The sequence below is a fragment of the Lonchura striata genome, chromosome Z (assembly GCF_050655825.1).
Source record: "Lonchura striata isolate lonStrDom1 chromosome Z, ASM5065582v1, whole genome shotgun sequence".
In the NCBI taxonomy this organism is placed as follows: Eukaryota; Metazoa; Chordata; class Aves; order Passeriformes; family Estrildidae; genus Lonchura; species Lonchura striata.
The window spans coordinates 269,884-291,907 of record NC_140740.1 but is presented as its reverse complement, the minus strand read 5'-3'; the positions used below and the strand labels follow the sequence as shown (position 1 = coordinate 291,907).

General features: G+C 52.5%; 1 protein-coding gene across 5 annotated transcripts in view; it reads left to right on the top strand.

Annotated features, from left to right (window-relative positions):
- Positions 1–22,024, top strand: part of PAX5 (paired box 5) — a 133,638-nt gene that overhangs the window by 818 nt on the left and 110,796 nt on the right. For 2 of the 5 annotated variants that reach the window (XM_085567606.1, XM_085567603.1), the window contains exons 1-5: positions 2,226–2,721; positions 6,584–6,749; positions 11,108–11,305; positions 14,258–14,322; positions 16,271–16,399. In XM_085567606.1, the coding sequence (XP_085423732.1) occupies positions 2,679–2,721; positions 6,584–6,749; positions 11,108–11,305; positions 14,258–14,322; positions 16,271–16,399 (601 nt within the window). In that variant the 5' untranslated portion in view covers positions 2,226–2,678. Of the gene's footprint in view, positions 1–2,225; positions 2,722–6,583; positions 6,750–11,107; positions 11,306–14,257; positions 14,323–16,270; positions 16,400–22,024 lie in introns of those variants that run through there. The other 3 variants (XM_085567602.1, XM_085567605.1, XM_085567604.1) reach the window with 2 other exon arrangements.

Genomic DNA, 22,024 nt, shown 5'->3' with positions numbered 1-22,024 from the left:
CGGGCGGGGTGGGACCAAGTCCCCGCCAGGCCGTCGGGGCGGCGCGGAGGGCTGCCGAGAGCTCCGAAAGCCGCGGAGAGGCACCGTGGTGTCCCGTTTGCCCCGCGGCTGGGGCTAAGTGGGCAGTGGGACCGGGAGCGCGCTTTGGCGAGCGGCGGCGGGGCCCGTCACGGCGTCTCTGCGGGGAGCGCGGCGGCGGCGCGGGCGGTGGAGGGCGCGGAGGCGGCCTGGCGGCTCGGTGGCGGAATGCAATTTCGAAGCGATCGATGGGGCCTTTTATTAGTTAAATCGCCTGAATAATCGTTTAATCGATAAAGCATTTCATGGCGCGGCGGAGGCGGCCGGGAGCGCTGCCTGGGCCGGGCAGGATGACGAGGACGGGCCGGGGGCCCCGTGACAAGGCGCTCCAAAGCCTTTGCCGCCTCGGGCCCCTGTAGAGAGCCGGGCCGAGTGGTCTTCACCTCAGTACCGGTGAAGAAGCAGAAGGAGAACGGGTGGGACATGGCCGGGACGGAGGCCGGGCAGAATGTAAGCCGGGCTTGCCTGTCCGCTCGTCCCCTCCGCGCAGGACGGCGCTGCACCTCTGGGCCCAGCCTGCCCGTCATCCCCGACGGCTGCCCCGAGCCGAGGCGCCGAGCGGCAGCAGCGAGCGGCCGCCCGACGGACCCGGCGGGGCCGCGCGGGGATCGGCCCTCGCCGTTCTTCGGACCCCGCGGCGGCGGCTCGGCCGCGCCCGGCAGTTTCGACTTCAACGAAAACTCGGCCCGCGCCTCCCCGTCCGCAGCGGCCGCCGGTGCCGCGCTGCCCGAGGATGGGGCAGGGCACGGCCCCGCTGCCGCCGTGACCTGAAGGGTTCAGTGGGGCCGGAAGGTCTCGCCCCCGCACGGGTTAAGCTCTCCCTCACCCTCGTCTCCACAAAGATCCCCGCGGGGGAACACCCGGGCGGCGGGGCCGAGGGCGAGGAGGTCGGTTCAGCGGGGCAGCGCCACGCCGCCAGGGCCATCCGTGGGGTGATGGAGACTCCCGGGGCCTGCCCGCCGCGCCGGGATCTGGCCGGGGCAGCACCGCCGCGGGGCAGGACCCACGGGCGCGGCGGCCCGAGTGGAAACCTGCCGCAGCTGGGCGCGGCGGCCGCCGAGCCCCGGCGCGACGGCGGGCAGCGCGAGCAGGCGGAGAACCCTGACCGCGGCCCCGGCCCGGGCTGCCGGGCTGCCGGACCCACGGCGCCGACAGGCGCCGTCCGAGCGGCGGGGAGAGGCGGGCGGGGGAGCCGCGGCGGGCGGTGGGGACGCGGGGCCCGGCCGGGCCGTCGGGGGTCCCGGGGCTCGGGGGCCGCTGGCTCCGGCGGGGCCCCGCCCGCGCCCGGGCCCGAGCGGCCACGCCCCCGCGCTCCGTTGGCTCGCAGCCCGCCAATCGGCGGCGCCGGCGCTCGGCGGCCAATGCGGGGCGCCGGCAGGCGAACTTTGCGATTGGCCGCGGCGCTGAGTGACGGGCGGGCCCCGCCTCCGCCGCTGTCCGCCCGCGCGGTGCTGAAGCGCCGCCCGCCGCCCCCCCGCGCGCCGCGGGGCGGGGCCGGTCCCGGGCGGCCCCGCCGGCCCCGCCCCGCCCCGGTCCCACCCCCGGCCCCGCCACAACCCCCGCCGCCCGCCGGCGGCCGGCAGCGCGCCGGGCTCACCGCCCGAGCCAGCCAGGCGCCGCCGCCGCGGCGGCCGACGGCGGGCCGAGGGCAGGGAGGGCGGGAGAGAGAGAGGGGAGGGGGCGCCGCGGCCCCGGCGGGCGGGCAGCGATGGTCGCGCCGCGCCGGCGCCCCAGGTCGGACGGCGGCCGCTGACGGGGCGGCCCGGTCCCGCGGGGCCGCGGCGAGCCCGGCCCCCATCCCACTCCCCGCCCTCTCGCACACCTTCCCCCGCCGTTCCCCTCGCCCACCGCCGCCGCCCCGCCCGGCGCCGCGAGTTGCTGCGAGCGGCGCGGCGGGGGGCGGCACAGGCGGAGCGCGCCGCCGCCCCGGGACCGAGCCCCGCGGACGGGGCGCCCGCCCCCGCCGCCGCCCGCCTCGGCCGCCGCCGCCGCGCAGCCGCCGGCACCACCAGCACAAAGAGCCGTCGGGCGGGCAGCGCTGGGCTCCGGTCCGCCGGACAGAGGCGCTCGCCCCTCTCCGCGCCCAGTAACGCCCCGGAGCCCGACGGTGGGTGCCGCGCATCGGCAGCCGCCCGCGGAGCGGCTGAAACCAGGGGATCAGCCCGGGGCAGCCGCTCCGCGGCCCCCCGACGGAGCCTCTGGAGGCTGCGAGCGGCTCGGGAGCCGCGTTCGGCCAGCGCTCTTGGATACCGCGATCCGTCACGAGGCAGGACTCTCCGCTTTTTGAGGGATTTTGTTCTATTTTATTTTTCGCCCCTTCTTGGTTCCTTTTTTCTCTTTTTGTTTTTTCATTTTCCTTTTATTTTCTTTTGTTGTTGTTTTTTTTGTTTGTTTCGGTTTTTTTTTGTTGGTTTTTTTTTTTTTGTTTGTTTGTTTTGTTTTGTTTTGTTTTTATGCGTTTTTTTTTTTTTTAAATTTGTTTTTTCGGTTCTGGTCGCTCTCCGTCGTTTTTCGCGGGCTCCCTCCCCCAGCCCGAAAGCCGAGAGCCGCCGGCGAATCGAGATCAGCTCGGCGAGGTCGCCCGGCCGCGGACCGCTCCGATGGAAATACACTGTAAGCACGACCCGTTCGCAGCGATGCACAGTAAGTGGCTGCCCTTCAACTTGTCTGACCGGCCGCGACGGGCTGCGCGCGATCGTCCCCGTCCGCGGGCCGTGCCGGGCTGCCCGCCGACGTTCTCTCCCGCCGGCCAGATCGGTGTGACGGCGGCCGGCCGGCGGAGGGGTGCTGCGGGAGCGAGCCGGTCCGGGCGCCGTGTTCCTGTAGAGAAAGAGCCGATGTCACTGCGTGTGTGTGTCTGTACAGATGGATATATAAACACGTCTCCAGACATATGTACAGCCATCAGTACATATGGACGCACGCTTGTGTACATGGATGAGTACATAGATGTTACATATATGTGACTGTGCTTATTTTTCTCCCGAAATCAAATATCCGCGGAAAAAGCCGCCAGGTATTTCCGATGAACAGAAAAGTTTGCTGCACGACATTCTTTCTCTTTTTCAACATTTTGAAATTCGTTAATTGGAAATAAAGTAAAAAAAACCCTCAACAACTAAACCCCCTAAACAAACAAATAGAAGCCCTCCAAAAGCCCCGAACAAACTGAACTAATGCGAAAGGTGAGGAGCAGGGCTAGAGGGAAGATTTTTTTTTATTTTTAAATCCCGAAGAATGGCGTCACGATCGCGGCGTGGGGCGGTGGAGCGGGCAGCCGGTGAAGTTAACAGGTCGTGCGCGACGCGTTCGCCCGAGATTTGTTGTGCTTGAGAGGTCGGGGAAGACTTATCCATTAGCACAGTATTATGTGAAATGACATCTTGTCTCACGGCGAGTTAAACGCTGCATTACAGCGAGAGATTGCGAGGGAATTTAAGGTAGAACTAATCTAATTTCCCGGTGCACCGCAGCCTTTCGGCTCAAAGAAATTTGTTTGCAAAATAAACCACCGAGCTCCGGAGCTGGAGATTCCTTCCCTCTCTCCCGCGCCCTCTCCGCGGTCCCCGTTTATCTGTCCGTTTCCCATCTATCTTCCCGCCGCTCGATTTCTGGGGTTGTGCAGAGCTGGGACGGTGGCCGGTGGCGGGCTCTGTTGCCCCCGTGAAAGCGGACTTTCCGTCTCGCGGCAATGAAACGTTAGACCTCCGCTTTTATTTCTCTCCCGGCATTAAACCAAATCACTTTTTTCCAAAGGCGAACTTTAAGGTCGGAAAGCCCGCGGTGCGGGGACGGGGTGGGGAAGTGTCTGCGGAATCCCCCGCCGCCGGAGCGCCCCTGACCCCGGGTGGCGAGCGGACACGCAGCCCACAGAGGACGGGCTCCCCGCGTGGGGTGGATACCCCAGCGGAGCAGCCGCGGCGGGTTTCAGCGGCGCCTCTGCCGTCATTCGCGGCTGTGAAAAATCGATGTCGTCCTCAGGAATTTCTGGGCAAACAGAAGGAATAAAACCAAAACGCCGGTGCCTTTTCTCCCGTCCCGACCGCGGCCGGGAAGCCTCCGAGGTCATTTGCTGCCAAACGAACTCCGGAACCGCGGGTCCTCGGGGGCGTGAGGGTGGACGTGGGGTCGGGACCCCCATGCAAAAAGGCAGAGGAGGACAGGGAGCCGGCGGCAGCGAGAGGACCGAGGTGGCAGCACGGCCACGGGGAACGGTGGCCGGGGCCGGGGCGGTCCCGAGAGAGATTTCGGTCCCTTCGACACGGTCCCCGTTCCTTCCTCCTCCCGCGTGGGCAGAGCCGCTGGCCGCCGCCGTCCAGGGACGAGAGGACGGCGAGGTGGGCTGGGCATAGCCAGAGCGGCCCCGACCCGCGTCGGCGGGTCCCCAGGACGGCCTCTCTTCTCTTCTACTCTCTCCCCGCCCGCCCTGGCTTCACCACGGCTCTGGGTTAGGCCCGCGGACCCCCCATAGGGGTCTCCCCCACTCCCGAAATAGCCGCCGAGTCTCTACCCGCACCCCCTTCCTGAGGAGGCAGGGGCCTCATCCCCGCTCCGAGCATCGGACGAAGCTCGATGCCCCCCAGCTGCAGCAGCCCCGGCCTGACGGGGCCCCTGGTCCGCAGCTGCCGGGGAGCGCGACCCCAGCAGAGAGGCCCCGGTGGGCAGGATCCGGGCTCGGCGCCGGTGCCGCTGCCCAGGGCTGTGGCAGGTTTGGAGGGAGGCACGGCCGTGGCCCCAGCCTTTGTTTCCGGCGCCTGGAGGGTCGATGCTCCCGGCTGGGGCAGGCCCGGTTCCCGCCCGCCTCCGGGGACCGGGGACGGGCACCAGGGGTAGAGTCGGCTCCTTCCCTGAGGAAGGCATGTCTTAATGATGCCTTCTCTACCCTTTTATTCCTGATCTTTCCCTTTCTTTTCCTCTCTTTTTATTTTTCTCTAATTCCATCCTTCCATCCTTCCATCCATCCTCTCCTCCCTCCCCTCCCTCCCCTCCCAGCACAGGATCTTCCCGTTCAAACTGCGCGGTTCCTTGCGCTTAGAGCCCCGAGGAGCTTGAGGTCTCATCCCGCGCAGTCTCCGGGCAGGTTCCGTTTGCCTCCGCCACCGAGCTGTCTCGGGCCCAGCCTCGGTGTCCCGGTCATCCACCCAGGCAGGACTCCCAGCACCGGTGTGTGCTTCCGGCGCACCGGAGGGAAGCGCTGGGCCGCTGGCAGAGTCTGCCTCTCTCGCACCGGTGAAGGCAGAGCAGGCTCTTGTCTGCTTGCCACAGCGTTTAATATCACGTATTTCATGCGGGTTCATTATGTGTCCTTACAATGGTAAAAGGTGTTTGCAAAGTTTGACAGTAGTTTGTCAATAGTGAAATAACCAGATTAAAATAAAAACAGCTCTGTATATATTTTTTTTTTTTTAAACACTGAGGCATTTGGCTTGCCAACTTAGTCAGTACAGTTCCAATCCTGCCTAAACAGAGACGTTTTCTGTATTACTTTTGTTCCAGAATTGGCATCTGTACTATCTCTGTGGCTTGTTTTTAGCTTCTCCACTCCTCTGTAATATAAGTAGTTGGATGAATAACAACATAAGAGTTAATCATATTACCTTCTAGTATAGGGGATTAATGTGTATTCATGGGGTTTACACAGCTTCACTGCTATTCCTCCAAGTGGGTCCTGTACCCAGTCAGATATATAATTCACTTTGCTAAAAGTGCACAGTGAAAATCTGCTCAAAAAGGAGTCATATACTAGGCTTGCCCAAGTGTGCATGTTTTATTTGTGGGATCATAGTATCTGCCAAGACAGCTGTAAATTCTAGGAGAAGGATGTCTTTCTTTCTTTTTTGTTTTTCTTTTCCTTTCTTTTCCTTTCTGTATTTCTGTCTGTCTTTCTGTCTGTCTTCCTTGTCTTTCTTGTGTTTCGTCTTTATCTTTCTTGTCTTTCTGTCTCCCTTTCTCCTTCTCTCCCTTTTTTTCTCTTTCTTTCTCTCTTTCTTTTCCCCTTCCCCCACTTGATTAATTCAATGCATCTGGGGAAAACCAAAGCAAAACACAGTGTGTTTAATTTCAGGTATCTTTCTGTGCTTAGACAGAGGCAGTATGTGGGCTGAGTGATCACCCAGCCTTATTTTCCACTGGCTTCCGAGCCCGGGGCTCTGAGACGCCTCCGCTCCACGGGACAGCACCAGGCCTGCCCTGGAGGTCGTGGCTGCACTAACGCGGCTTCGGGAGGGGGGTGGTCCGGGGTGCCGGACGTAACTGAGGGGTTCCTCAGTCCGTTCTCCCACAGGGGACCCCCTGTCTGCCTTCAGGCAGGAGGAACTCCCCTCCAGCAAGCATCATTGCGGCAGTGAGGTCGCCTCCTTGCTCCTCGCGGGGAAATCGGACCGGTTCTGGGGAGGCGGCTCCCAGCGCCGGCGAGCGATGGGGCTGGAGGTTCTGCCCGCCAGAGACAACTGAAACTCTCACACAGCTCTCCTCCTGCCCTTCTCCCCTCCCCCGTGTGTTTCAGGACATGGAGGCGTGAATCAGCTGGGGGGTGTTTTTGTGAACGGCCGCCCTCTCCCAGATGTCGTTCGCCAAAGGATTGTGGAGCTCGCCCACCAAGGGGTCCGGCCGTGTGACATCTCCCGGCAGCTCCGCGTCAGCCACGGCTGTGTCAGCAAAATACTTGGCAGGTAAAGGGGGACGGCAAACGCTTCTGTGTCTGTCAAGGGAAAAGTGTCGGTGCTAGTCCCAGACCTAGAGGCTGCAACCAGAGACAGGAGACCAGACCAGTGAGGGGAGCGACTTCCTGAGGAGCCGTGTTTTTATGTGTATGATGTGGAAAGAAAGAGCCAATATCCGTAGGTCTTGTAAGCCCATGTTACAGTTTCTAATTCTAATGCAAAATGCAGAATGCCATGAGTATTTGCTGTATATATAGTGCATGTCTTGCACCTGTCTGCTCTGAACAGGAAGGGAAAACTGGGAGTCATATTCAACAAAACGTGAAAAAAAGTAGAACTTGTGAAAATTACTTGTTTTACTTTCAGAGTAGAACTCTTTTTAAACAATGTTATCATTATATATTTCATCAATATTGCGGCATGCACATTCATGAAAGCTATTCTGCAATCTATCCCACTGTTTATAATTTAACATCTTTTTCCAGTCTTCTACTGGATTAAGAAAGTACAGAACACCACAAGTGACTATCTTAAAGATAGTCTGGCTACTTTGAGAGCAGCTCTCTGTTCAGCCAAAGCTGCTCCAAACACTATGGCAGCAGGATATTATTTCCTGATTGCCTTTTAAAATTTGGTGTAGTTTCAGGTAAAAAATGCCATGCTTACTTTTCCCCTTTTTGATTTCTTAATCTTCTGTGCAAACCTAAACCTAATTTGAGCAAATTACCATTTTCAAATGATTTTGAACCCCAGGTATTCTTACAGACTTGGACAACTTATAACAAGAGGAATTTTTCTTTTTTGTGAAGCGTTTTACTTTATCATCTGGAAAAGTTAATTACTGACTTGTTTGTTGTGATTTCACAGTTAATTTCATTGTTTAGCATTTTACTATTTTTACTTTAAATTTATTTTCCAATTCCTGAGAAGCATGTTTTCCTGGACATAGCATAGCTGCGAAGACGATCAAGGTGTTTAATTTGTAGCAACACACAGGGGATGTACTGATTGATCAGTGCCTGTATTAGTGTTCAGATCTGTCAGGACCTTGTTTTGCAGTTCTTGTCACTGTTTTATGCACAACCATCTTACCCCTGCTCGCCCAAACTCGTGAGCAGCAGCTCCACATCCCCACTCAGTGTCAGAGCTGCAGTGTGTAGGCTGCACTCGGCGCTCCTGCTTCATCTCTCATCCTTCCTCACAGGGTTATGCCTTCCCTGCAACCTGCATGCACTTCTCCTGCTGGAGTTTTGAGAACACAAATGCCTTGAAGTGGTGTGGCGATGAGAACTTTCCATGGGCTTTATGCTGCCCACCACGGGCTGTTTCACTCAGTTACGGCTCCACACGTGCAGCTAGCACAGGCTCCTGCTCCTGCCTGCCTGGCTGCCTCCTGTTTGGCGGGTGATGCTCAGTGCTGCATTCCCATCAGGACCAGCACACAGCTTGGAAACAGGCAATTGACTTATCCACCAGGCAAAATTCTGATGGTTTTACTTTTGGCAATTAGGTCTGCTGTTAGATATATTTGCATGATTGAGCTCAGAGTGAGGTTCCAGAGCTCTGTCATTAAAGTTGTCAACAATAAATTGGAATTTCATAGCTCATTATTTTCCTAACTAATAATTACAGTGGGTAAAATGTCTCTGTAATTGCAGCTCTGTGTGTATGTTTTCTTGTATGTGTGCATGTGTGTGAAAAAGGGGAATCCTTACGATAAATCCTCACATTTGGAATTTTATTATCAGAATTTTTCAGTACTAGATACGGTTTTAAAAATCTATCCAGAGGCAGGTAACCAGCTGTTGCAGGGCAAGTGAAGCTCTTAACCCTCTGAGAAGGGTGCTGTGGTGGTGCCCACCCCACACCTGCCTTTGCAGCTCTCTGAAGCAAAAGGCCCTGACCTGATGCACATGGAATAATGCTGGCTGCAGCGATCCTTGCCTTTAAAATGGAGATGAGAGTCAGAAACACTGGAGCCATGCAGCCTGCAGGCCCTGTGACTGTGCCCAGATTCACTGCTGGGGGAGAGGAGGGGGATGTCTGTTTGTCTGTGACGGTGCAGGGTGAGGATTGTCCCCGTGGTGCAGGGTGAGGACTGTCCCCATGGTGTGTCTGTGACGGTGCAGGGTGAGGACTGTCCCCGTGGTGATGCCCTCCCACGTGCAGGGAGGGGATCTGGACCCCATCCTGCATCTCCCTGGAAGGACAAGCCTTCCTTGGGCTGGCCTTGAGGCCATGAGTGCAGGCAGGTGGGCAGAGCTGAAAGACTTTGAGGTCTTGCTGCCCTGAAGGCACCAGAGCTTTGTCCCCTGGTGAGCTCATCGCAGGTGCAGCTCAGTGATGGCAAGGGGACTGTGGGATCAACCATGGCAGAGCCACAGCTGGTCTGTACAGGCACAGCATCCTGCACTCTTGGGAGCGCTCCCCTTGGCCAGGCTGTCCTGGACTGCAGGGCACTGACCTGCAAGGCAGCACTAAGAGACATTTGTAAAATCCACAATTTTGGCTAGATCTAAGAAAAATGTGACTTGTCTGGTGGCATTTGTAGTGTTGCCTGGCTGCATTCTGCATCCTCCTCAAAGAAGTGGTGCCAGCAACATCAACCTCAAGGTTTTGAGGCTAGAGGTGCAAGATTTTAGAAGGTTTATGGGCCATGTTTGCCATTGTTTTGTCATATCCTCATGGAAGTGAAAGGGAAACTAAATTTTCCCCCTCTGCCTTAAGGCTCACAGCATTTAGGGGCAGCAGGAGGGTTAATCCATCTCTAACACTCAACACTTGCCATTATGGATATTGCATAAATGGCTCATGGAGACTGGTAGGCCTGAGTCAACATTTGCACACAAAGTATCTGAGAACATGTATGAACAATACGGTGTTAGTCTCCCTGAAGGAACTTTAGGCCCTGCTTGCAGAGCAGAAACCCTAGAAACCCTGAGAACAGGTAGCCAGGCAAAAATTTGATGAGCATGATTGCATGTTTCAGGGAGGCAGACTTTGGCTGTGCAGATTATTTGTACTCTGCACAGACTCAAAAGATGGGTGAATTTTTTTTTTTTTGTATTTTTGTATAATGGTTATGTCAGGTAGTTGCAGGGAAAATACATTAATAAGCAGTCTTATCTTCCTGCTTGGGAGTTTTTTTCTGAGCTAGGAATGGGGGCACAGAGTGGTTGGTTGTGATTGAGCTGCTGCAAGCGCAGCTCGGTGGGCACCTGGTTGAGAGGTGACAGAGTCGGGGTGTGCTCTGTGCGAAAGGGGGGGGCAGGATTAGGGCAGCCAGGGTGGTAGCTTATTATATGGGGTTTGTTTTTCATCTGGTCGTGTGAAAATTCACAGGATACAAAGAAGTTCAGGGCTGTGCGACAAGCCCCCTAAGTGGAACACCTTGACAGCAGCAGGGAGGAATAGAATCTAACTCTCGGTCTCTGTTCTGGCCCTCAGCATGTGAGATGCAACTTCTGTTCCTAGCAGCATGTTCAGGACTATATTAAAGGAGGAGACTTGCAGGGCCCAGGGATCTCAGCTGCCATGTGTTTTGGGAAAGCTACCAAAAGCAATTGATCTTGTGTGATGTACATGTGAAAAATCGGTCAGATTTATATTGGTTTAGGGATCTCAGTCTCCACCTTTCCTGGGGGCATGGCATCAGCAGAGCTGCTGGTGGTGGTGAAGATGCTGCACCTGAGGAAGTGCTGGTCACAGAAACCAACCCTGCCTCAGCTGGACTCCTCTGGAGCATGAGCAGCTCCCTTTCCCTCAAGATTTGTTATTGAAATTAAACTGTAAACATAATGATGAAAGAATACATTTTGAAAAATATGAACCATTAAAACCATAATATGCATATTTAAATCATAAAACAGGAAAAAGATATACTGGTGTATTTATTCCAGAGGTGCAAATAAACTACAATACCTATCCTTCATTTCACTTTGAATCATAACAAGCTGTAGATATTAATGACAGCATTTCTGTAAAAGCAGTAATTTGCTACAAAAGAGTCCACTGCAAAAAGTAGTCTTTGGTGTGATTTGTTTCTATTATTGCCAGTACTGCTGATTAATAACACATATTTTCAGTTAATTTTGGATCTCAGCATGCCCTTTAATCTTGCATTGTTTCTTTTGTTTTGCTATTACAGAAAAATATATATTGTATCCTGAGGCCCAGTTCCAATTACTATAAGTTAATCTATTAGGTGATAAAGAACCACACAGGCAGGAAATGTGTATGTGAAAGTGAAGATGTATCTCAGGATTTGCTGGGGTTTGGTTACCTTGAAATGATGTTCTCTATAAATCTCAGAGCATGTTCTCTGTCTGTGTGTGATAACCAAAGCTTTGTTTTGGATGTTGTCCCAGGTATTATGAAACCGGGAGTATTAAGCCTGGAGTGATTGGAGGATCAAAACCAAAGGTCGCCACACCCAAAGTCGTTGAAAAAATTGCAGAGTACAAACGCCAAAATCCCACCATGTTTGCCTGGGAGATCAGGGACAGACTCCTTGCTGAGCGAGTGTGTGACAACGACACTGTGCCCAGTGTCAGTTCCATTAACAGGTAAAGCTCGCATGGCTCTGGGGTGGATGCTCCATGGAAGCATGATCACCTTGGCTTTGTCTTGTAGCAGGACTGGGTGCTGGGGCTGTTTGTAAGAAAAGCAGCTTCACCTTTTCCCTAGGACACGTGGGCCTGGGGAGCAGCTGTGGGCTCACCTCGGTAGCTGAAGCACTGTGGATGATGAGGGTTTCCTAGGAGTGGGCAGCTTCTTCTGCCAGCCTTTGCTTCTTTTCCATCCTTTTCCCTGTTTGTGAGTAGGAGGACCTTGCTGGGAATGACCCTATGTGTTTGCTGCCAGCAAAGCCCCTGTTCTGCTCTTTGGGGTGACGGTTCAGTGGGATAGGCTTTGCTCGGGGGGAAGCACAGATGGCCATTGAGTAGGGTGCCACTCATCTGGGTAAGAAAGGGACCCAAGGCATGGGTCTGAGGTACTGTTTTGTCACCTGACACCCAGTTGGTGCTGCTAACATTGGCCCAGGCCTGTGTTCAGTGTGAATATCAGTGGGGGATTTGGTTGGTAGTGTCTGAGGGCCTCCACTGTCTCCTTTTGCTTTGGAGAACTCAAGTGACCTGGAATTGCTTTTGATAATATGCAGGGGAATCTCATTTGGAGACTGAGTCCCATATTTGGGTGTTTTGCCATGGCTTTGCAAGTCAGGACTGGGCTCATAGAAGGCCTGGTGAGGAGCTCCAACCTCTGCTTTGTCCATTACACCTTCTGTGCCCATGGTTTCCTCCTGAGTCAAGTGACATATAAGGCTGGAAAAACCTGAAATACTGTGTGAGAACTCCAGCCCTGCCAGAGTAACAGTCGGAGATGATACTTGAATAGCAGAGCTTTTGGGCACCCATGGCCCTGGCAGGCAGGGTTTGTAAATTTCACTCTGTTCTGGGCTTCCTCCTCACCACGTTGGTGAGATGGTTTTCACTTGTGCAACTGCATGCAAATGCTTTGAATGCAGCTTGCTATAAAATCTCTCATTTGCGTCCAGACGTGAAATAAATTGATGCAATATTCTTTTATTGGCTATCCCAATCTGATTTGCATTCATGGAGTTGCCGCTTGAGTAGCCGGAGTGGCTTCCCCAGCGTTAGCAGAGAGTGCAGTCTCTGCCCTGATGGACTAAATGTCCATGTGAGTCATGTGCTGGCAGAATAAAAAGAAAAATTGGGTCAGTTCGTGTTTTGCTGCTTGGGAGCCCCTGACTTGGAGGCTCCAGAGCATCATGCAATAACCCTATGGACATGGTGTTTTCAGTTTAAACAGGGTGTGAGGAATATTACAGACACCAGGAAAACCAAAGGAAAATATCAAATACCTAAGGAAAAATATCAAATACCTGCTTCCATTAATGTCAACGAGCCATGTGAGAAGCATGGCTGTTAGAAGCAGTGCTCTGCTTGTGTAGGAGAACTTCACAGGGCCTCCAAAAAACTACCAAAAAAGGCAGTCGCAGCTCTAGGTAAAAGGGAGATTTAAGTCACTTCCAGTCATATTTTGAGCCAGTTTCCATGTTTCTCTTGCTGTGTCCCTGTATGTTTCCATGCTCATAATGTCCCCGTCCCTACTGCCCTTGTACCAGAAAACCAGTTGGTGATCTGTCACTAAGGTTTTTGGCTGTAAATCTCATTTTTTCTCATCTACTTGTGACTCTGGCGAAGGTTTGCAATACCTTTCAAGAAATGCATGCAATCTGTTTGAGTCAATCTGTTTACCCAGAGAATTGTTTTTGCCAGCTTAGGAGCTCATCATGAAAACCCAGACTGAGCAATAATGTGACAAAGAACCTGGAATTCACATCAAAATACTTGGCTTTAATGCTAAATCCTACAGTTCCAGCAGACTGTGGGGCTTATTTTCATATTTAACATTGAGTGTATACTTTGGGGCTTTGCTGGTTGGAAAGGACGCAGGCCCCTGACCACAATATTCTTGTTCTGCACTGAGGTACAAGTGAGGGGCTGCCTGGTCAGCACAAACCTGAGCCTAGGTCTTGCTGAGTGGTTCCTGTCCTGCTGCAGTTGCCATTTTGGCATGGGGAGGATGGAGGCATGCTCTGGTTTTCTGTCCCTGTCCCCATGGTGCAGGGCGTGCTTGCCGGGCTGTGTTGCTCCCTTCCACGATGCTGATGCTGTTCCTTGGAGCACTGGGGTTTATGGGAATGGACTTGTGCAACTCACCCCTGCCACTGAGGAGGCCTTTTAGCAGTCAAGTTTGAGCTGCTGTCTCCATTTAAGAGTGAATAATAATAATTATGATTAATTAATAACATTAATTTTAATAATAGGCCACTCTTCAATAGCAGAAGCAAGTCTGGTTAAGACTTAATTAATCATTGTGATTAGCTTTGCTCAAATCAGCTGAGGGCTGTCCAGCAGCTTTCAAGTGCTCCTCTCCTCTCCTCTCCTCTCCTCTCCCTCTCCCTCTCCCTCTCCCTCTCCCTCTCCCTCTCCCTCTCCCTCCTCTCCTCTTTTGGCTCAGGAGGTTCCAGCTCCCTGGGCAGGGTGTGCTGGCTGCTCAGAGAGCTATGGACATCTGTTTCCTGGGCAGTGAGCACTGGCTCCTCAAAGCCACCAAGGCACCAAACTCTGAAGTGTTCTAAGAACCATCCGGATGCAATCCTGCTCAGTGTGCTCTGGGATGACCTTGCTTGAGCAGGGAGGTTGGACCTACTGTCCACTGTTGTCTCTTCCAACCCAAACCACTCTGTCATTCTGTGACTCTGTGGAACGTCACCCTGATGATTCTAAGGGCAGGGGCTGGGGGCACAAATGTGGTTCTGGGTCCACCTGCCAAACTTTGGTCTTTCAGTGAATGATGAGGGGAACATATGCAGGAAGGCATTTTTCGTATTGATGTAGGTGTTCTGCACTGGAAGAATAGTGTCTAATGCTCCTACCATTGCATGCCTAAGGCCAGCTAAGTGGTCATTTTTTTTCCATTACTCACAGGATCATACGGACCAAGGTGCAGCAGCCACCCAATCAGCAGGTCCCAGCTTCCAGTCACAGCATAGGTAAGGAAAACTTTTTTAAAAATACATTAAAAAAATAATAATGGATTACAAATATTCTGAAGAACTTTTAATCATTCTTATGGATAGATAATTCTGCATAAAACACTTCAGCACACGTGCTAATGTGCCTTCTTTGTCATTCTCCAAGGGCTGAACATAGTAAATGAATTTTATAAATACTGCTAAAAGGTTTTGAATTTTACTGATTATTATGATAAATAGCTTTCACCATGAGACAGAAAATTGAAATCTAAACCAAAAAAACCCCACTAATAGGGGTCTATAGAATGTCAGATAATTAAAGTAATAAATCAAGAAAGGGATACTTATTCATAACACTTTCTGCATCATTAGTCAGTAAGTAGTTTTGAATGTGTTTTTTCCATCTATCAACCGTCCCTTCCATAGTTCTTTGTGCACTTGCAGTCTTGAGTGAAGAGGTAGAAAAACTTTCTGAAACTTTTAATTCAGCCACATAACAGTGATGCTGCAACCTGAGGGAGGTGATGCTGGTGGAGGGTGACCCAGAGGACACCCCCAGGCTGCTGAGACACCCTCAGCCCTTCTCCTGGCTGACAGTGGTGCTTCCGTGCTGTAGGGATGGAGGGGCTCAGTCGGGGTCAGGGCTGCTCTCTTCTTGTTCCTGTTCCATCAAACCTGTCAGGGCACTTGTTAGCCCTTGCTTCATAGAAAGTGGTGGGGGCCCCAAGTTTCTCTCTGCCTTTATGTTGTCACCTGTGATATGGTGAAATGCTCGCTTCTCTCTTGGCAAGGGTGTGCTGGCACTGGGAGAAAGGGAGTGGAGGCGCAGAGCAGCCTGCACTTTCTCAGCCTATCAGAGGAGTCATGCTGTTGACCCTGCTCCCTTAGCCTTTTTCTGCAGAAAATGCCAAAACAATCTCGGGGAAGAAAAGCTTCTTTTATCTCATTGTGGTGGCTTAAGTGCTGTCTTATCTTGCAAAAGTCAAGAACAGAGAAGAAAAATCTTGTTTCTCAGGGCTTGGTGTTGATAGAGGGAGCATGGATTCCTGACATGGGTTTGCTCTGTGTGAATTGTGTCTGGGGTCTTTGGTGCGGTGCCACATGTGTATCCCCCCATCCTGTCCTTGGAGTCTGTGTGGATGTAGGGACATGGCAGGACAGGTTCAGCCTGTAAACTGATGGAGGTGATGGTGGTGCTCCCTCCTCTGCCTGCTTCCGTGAAGCCTTGGGTACCCAGAGCATCACAAGGGCAGTGTTTGCTGTGCAATCTGGCACATCCAGACTGCCTTGGAGTTACTGCCCTTGCTGGATATAAACAGTACCCTTTTCTCTTCCAAAGCACAATGAATTAGAGTAATTTTTCTTGGAATCTCAGGGTCTTTCAGCCATCCATCCCCAGGCAACCACAGGTGTGCAAGGTCTCCACTGGCCAGAGGCTAATGGCATGGTCTAACAGGATGCAGAGAGCACAGTACAGCAAGTGCAGGTTGCTCTGCTCCCAGGAGGTTCCTGTCCCAGAACCTGTTCCACCTTCTTTTGGCAGCTCCTCTCTCTGCATGACTGTGTTCCCAGTAAACTCTGTCCACCTTGCTGGTGGCAGGGGCTGCTGTGTCACTGGAGGGCCTCTGCTGTCTCAGGCAATACGTTTTTCCACCCAGCATTGTGTGAGATGGGGTGTCTGACTGCTAAAGAAAAGCATCTTCTTTCCCTCAGCACATGGACCCAGCCCCTTGTGATGGGGGCAAGGGCTAACCATGCCTCTCCTCCCACCCCTGCACTGGGCTGCTGTGGCATACTGCTGGATTGGGCTGGGCTTGGCTGGGGTGGGTAAGGGCTCTTCCTGAACTGGAGGGGCCACAATGGCCAGCTGAGCCCCAGCCCACCTCCTTCACGCCATGGGGGTCAGAGGCTTTTGGGTAAGCTGGTGCCCATATCCTGTGACTGACTGCCTGTCCTTGCCTTGCAGCCTCCACAGGATCAGTCACCCAGGTGTCCTCTGTAACCACTGACTCTGCTGGCTCGTCCTACTCCATTAGTGGGATCCTGGGAATTGCCTCCCCCGGCACTGAGAGCAACAAGCGCAAGCGGGATGAAGGTAGCAGGAGCTGTTTTCTGAGAGGGGGGGCTTGGCTGCACAGCCAGCGGGATGGGGCAGGGCTGGGGCCGTGCTGCGTGTTTGTGATGTGATGGAGCTGTGCACATCCCTGCAGTGCAGCTTGGGTCTGCTTCAGCAGGACTTTGCCAAGGTCACAGACAGCGCAGGGGCCATCCCAGTGACCCAGTGGCCAGGACCAGGGGCTTGTCCAGGTGTTTTGGAAAGCCATGGCAGTGTGTCAGTTTTGAGCCAGGCCTTCCTCCACACTGTGGAACTTCTCTCTCCTGCCAGTGAATAGGGGAAGAAACACAGTTGTGTTGACTCTGTGACCACCTGAAATAGGAAATATCTGCAAAGTGACAGAAAATTAACTGCACAGATATCTGCTGTGCTACTTCTCTCAGGATTTGCTTCACCAGGGACATTTGTCAGTCTTGAAGGGTGGAAATAAGCACAGTCCAGTTGGGGTTGGATATCATTGATGCACTCCTCAGATCCACAGGGTGTATGGTCCTGTTTTGTTCTGCATCCTACTGAAAATAGTGTTTTGGAGAGAAAGGCACCAGAGATGGAGTGGAAGGTACAAGAGAATAAATTATCTGCTAGTGTCTTTTTAAAGTACCTTCATTTTAAAGCATTACTTTCATTTTGGAAAAGTCTACATAGAGAAGTTGAGGCCATGGCTATGGGTAAAATTCATATTGCAGAGGGGACACTAGAACTGTAGTGGAGCTTTTTCAGCTGTGGGTGCAGAGGGCACATGGAGGAGGGGTGACTGCCTTTCCTGCTGAATTAGCCTCCTGCCCCTTGCTGAGGAGCATCCATGTTCCTCAGCTCCTGCTACTGGTGCAGATCCAGCAGTGCCCTGCAGACAGTGCAGGTCCAGATCCCTGCACTACCCCTGCTGGCCCTTGCTGCCCAAAGCCTCCTGGATGAAGGGGGTGGTGGGGGGTAGGCTGAAGCTGTAGTGGCACCCCCAACCTGCTCCCCATCCCAGCTAAAATATGCAGCCTGGTGCCTGAGCTGTAGGAACAGCGTCACATGCCTGTGCATCCTTTAGTGGAAACACATGGTCAGGTTGCAGGGTAGACCCAGATTTACTGAACTGGGATAGAAACTGCAAGAGGCTGGGGGGCCAATGTCAGCCACATGGGAACTAATTTGATGGTGGAAGTATAAAGCGCCTTGTGCTCAGGTTCTTGCTACCATTGTTACTTAACTCTGTGATTATACACCTCACTTTTTTTTTTTTTTTTTTTTTTTTTTTTTTTTTTTTTTTCCCAAATCCAGGTTATAAATGCTTAGTTAAATATATGCATTAAAGGAGGTAGGGTAGAAGTTTTATATTTTATCAGCCAGGTTGGGAGACAGGCTGTCTGTATTGATACCACATGACTCCTGTGCTACAAAGCCATTTTTTGGGTGCCTGTCAGAAGGTGGTGCTTTTACTGCAGAGAAAAGGATTGTTTCCTTGAAAAGCAAAAGCCGTTCCAGAAGTAGAGCTGAGAACCTTCTCAGTTTTTTTCAGTTCATGTTCAGAAATGAGCATGTGATTGCTAAAGCAACCCCCATCAATTTGGCAGGATGAGTCACGGGGTTTGAGCTCCTAGGCTGGACAATAATGCTGTCCTCAGCAGGCTGTTTAAACTGCTTTTGTAACTGCTCTGCTTTTTGGCTCAGGGCTGCAGGTTTAGCGAGAGACAGGTACTCCAACATCTTTGTCTATTAGGGGGGAACCCTAGAAGCATCCATAACACCCTCCCTATCCTGCTTACCACAAGGTCCTTCTGGATGTGTGTGGGTGGGTGCATTGTGCTTGTGGGGCTGTCCCAAGGCTCTGATATAAAGATCATGTATCCTATATGTTCCTTTGATATAAAGAGGAGAAGCATGTCACCTAATTTTGGCCTGTATCACGATGTGGGTGCCCAAGAAGCAGAGCTAATTTAAGCATTTCCCGACTTTGGGGAGGCTCTCTCCACAGAGAGCCCCTCGCATTATGTCCTTTGTCTGTAGCTGTTGGAAGATGAGTGCCTGCTGCTCTGCCTCCCTGCACACATTTCCTGGAGCCACTGGCTGTGCAGTGCTGTACAGATGTCCTGGTTGCCCTCAGCCTGAGGGTGAGGTGGGATGGACTTGCCCTTCCAGCTGCACTGAGCACTTGATATAATTCAGTAATCAGTTTTGTTCTCCTCACTCTTGACATTTTATTAGCAGATGTCACCAATATTTAACCCAGTGGGGAGCTTGCTGGGTAGCAACAGGGGCAAACCAAATCAGACAGTCTTTATTGGTTTATATAGCTGAAGGTGTCATTTTTTCCGCTGTTGTAATATGGACTTGGAGCAGATGTGCCTTTGTGGGAGATCAGTTGCTTTCACTTTTGGTTAAAGGACATGCTACTGGAGACTGGCATGAGGAGCAGGCTGTCCTGTAATGAGGCAGAGAAACACAGGCAGCTGCTGCAGCCTCCAGCAGTGGAGAATGCCAGGCAGTCACCTTGCTGCTCTGCCTTCAAATTGCCTCCTCAGGTGCAGTGGTGGCAAATTTGTCCTGCCCTATGTCTCAGGAAAGGATTGTGGAAGTGCAGATGGGTGACAGGAATGCACAGAGTGACCATGACAGGGTGCCTGCTCTCAATGGGGTCTATTTTAGGGCAGCAAGACCCAAATCAGAGCAAGCTGAATGCTTCATCCACTGCTGAGAGCCAAGATGCAGGGGCTGGTTTCACTGCACCAGCAACAGCTGGTCGGGTGAGCAGTGATGATTGCATGATGGACACCTGACGTATTTTGGGAAGTGCTGAGCACCTCCTGTCTGAAAGTCAGTGCTTTCTGAAGTGAGGCTAAACAATCCTTTTTGAGCACTGAGAAGAGAGCAAAAGACACTTTTGTCCACAGGTGGGTGCATAGGAGACTGGGGGCAGGACATGTTTTGGGGAAAAAGGAGGCTGCTTGGCCATAAGTGCTCTGGAGGATTCACTGAGAATGACAGGGGAAGAAGGACCAGTGCACAGTCAGGCAGAGCCCAACCCTCCTTCTCCCTTCACTCCCCTCTTTGCTAGCCCTGGTCTCCATTCTGCAGAGCTGTGCAGGTGTGGAAGAGATGTCAGAAGGGCTTATGCCCAAACGTAAGCACAACAACTGCTGTGCTTGTGTTATGCCAGCTGAGAGGGATCCTGGAGCAAGAATGCAGGCCTGAGGCATGGGATGTGCTTCTCACCTGGGATCTCCTTGTGTGCTGGGACTGTCTCAACGGGAGAGTGACATCCCTTCATCAAAGGACTCTGGCATCCCAAAGAGCCTGTGCTCCGTGGGAATCATGTTGTGCCTGTGGTCCTTGCCAAGGGAAGTGTGTGGGGACAATGCTGGCACCTACATGCTGGGTGTAGCTCTGCTGCACCTTGTGCAGAATGCTCTGCTTGCTGGTGCTGGAGGGCTTGAGCTGCTCTGTGTATGTCTATATGCAAATTCTGCCTTTGGTGTAGGCAGCTGCTCTTTGTGTTGTGCTGCAGCTGTGGGTGCTGTCAGGGCTGGCCTGGGGCTGGAGGAAGGATCCTTTTTCCTGTACTCTTGCAGAGAGATGAAACTGGCAGCTGGTGAGCTTATGAACCAGCATAAGTAGAGTTGGAGGATTTACAAGAATCTCCAGTCTTCTGGCTCTTCCTTCCTTTATGCAAAGCACTATTTCCCCACTGGGCAATAATGCCTTTTTGGAGCAATTGCTTCAGGTTGTGTTGGGGTGTGAGTGTCTGACCTTCCATAAATATGCTTGTGCCTTCAATTCTGACACAGAAATGTCAAAAATCTTCAATACCAACAGGTAATAGTGGCAGCAAGTGAACATTAACAGCAGCTAAGTCAGTCTGAAATCTGTCTGTATGCAGTAGCTTCTCTGGAAGTTCAGGACTCTGTCATGTCCCTAACATTACCTGTATGCTATTAAAATAGATACTGTCAATGGGCATGAGTGTCATGTGGCCCATCCTGCTATGGCTAAAATCATAGAATATCCTGAGCTGAAAGAGACCCACAAGGATCACCAAAGTCCAGCTCATGGAAAAAAAGAAACACAAACGCAAAAACCCACTCTAGGGTTATCACTGCCCTGGCAGAGTTTTGGGGTGTGCAAGCTGGCACCTTTCAGCCGGTGTCAGCTAATGCAGGGGTTGGCACAGAGGGCGTCCTGTCACTGCTCAGCTCAGGTGCAGCCACAGTGGCAAGGAGAGGCTGTTTCCTCATGAGGATGTGGGCTGTGCTACACCAGCTGCTCTGTGTGCTTCGCATTTATAGATGCAGCTGATTCCAGCAAAAGGCCCTGTGCAACCATAAGTGCCTGATGCAAACTCTCCGTGGCCTGGTCTGCCCAAACTCAGCAGGGCATCCTCAACAAAGTGCCACACAGGGCACAGGTGTCTGCTCCTTGCTGCAGGAGAGGTTAGGCAGATTTAGATACCTGCATCAAAGAGCTGCAGAGAATCTAAAATTCAATCTTAACAGAGACTTCCCACGAGTAGAGGAGTTTGGGGAATTGAAAGCATTGTGTCAGGAAACTTCTACTCGTACCAGTTGTTTTGTTTTGTTTTCATTCTCACCAGCTATAATCCAACATTGCTGTCAGCATCTGGTGTGATGACGTAAGAGTTGGTGCTTTCTTTCCTTGGCTGAACTCTTGGAGAAATGCCTTTAATCACAGATATGGTGTGTTCCAGGTGTTCGGGTCACAGCCTTCTGTCTGAGAGAAAAAGGCTCCAAGAGGGGTTGGGACACTAATAGACATGAGAAGGAAATGAGAAGGACTGCACACAATGGTGGGTGCAATCCAGTGTCTCATAGAACCAGCCCATTTTACAGTCACTATGTTTTCATGAAGGGATGCCCTGGGTTAGGCATGTCTGGCTATCCAAGCAGATGCTGAGCCATGCATGGAAGCTGGTGGGGATATTTCCAGTGACACCAGCACTATGGCCACTGTGGAGGTCAGCTGGAGAATTGCTTGGCAGTGACAAAGGTGGGCAAGAACTCGCCAAATCAGTGACATGTCAGTGACAGAGAGACAGAGAAAAGCAAAATATCCTACTCAGCACGAGTGAGTGTTTTTGTATTTTGTGTCTTTCCTCCATAACACAGTTTGTTTTCCCAGAGGGACAGAAATAAGAAACTACACTCACATCTAGGCAGAGGTTTGAAGGGCTGTGAGCACAAATGTCTGGGAGACTGCATGAAAGGGTCAGTGGCCTCCAAAGAGAGCCTAACATGGAGTAAGTTCTGCCAGGTCCTTCTGTCATCACTTCTTGTGGTCAAGGGACAATGTGCCAAGGCATCAACTCCAGAAGGCTTCCAGAAAGGCTTGTAAAGTATTTTTTCTGCTTTTGCCTGAAGTCCACTTCTTTAAAAGTTGAACACCAGAACCACAGCTGGTGCTAGGCTTTTCCCAGAACACTCCACAGGTGTGATGTCCACATCTCTGTGCCTGTCTGAAGTTGTGCCATGACTTGCAGTGAATACATGTGGCAGATGGATAGTGTCTGGGGGCATTCTGCTGCTCTGCCTCCTTTTGGTGGAGGCAAACATAAGTCTGTTCTGCCCTCTTGGTCCCAGTGTCCTGCCTGTGACAGCAGAGAGC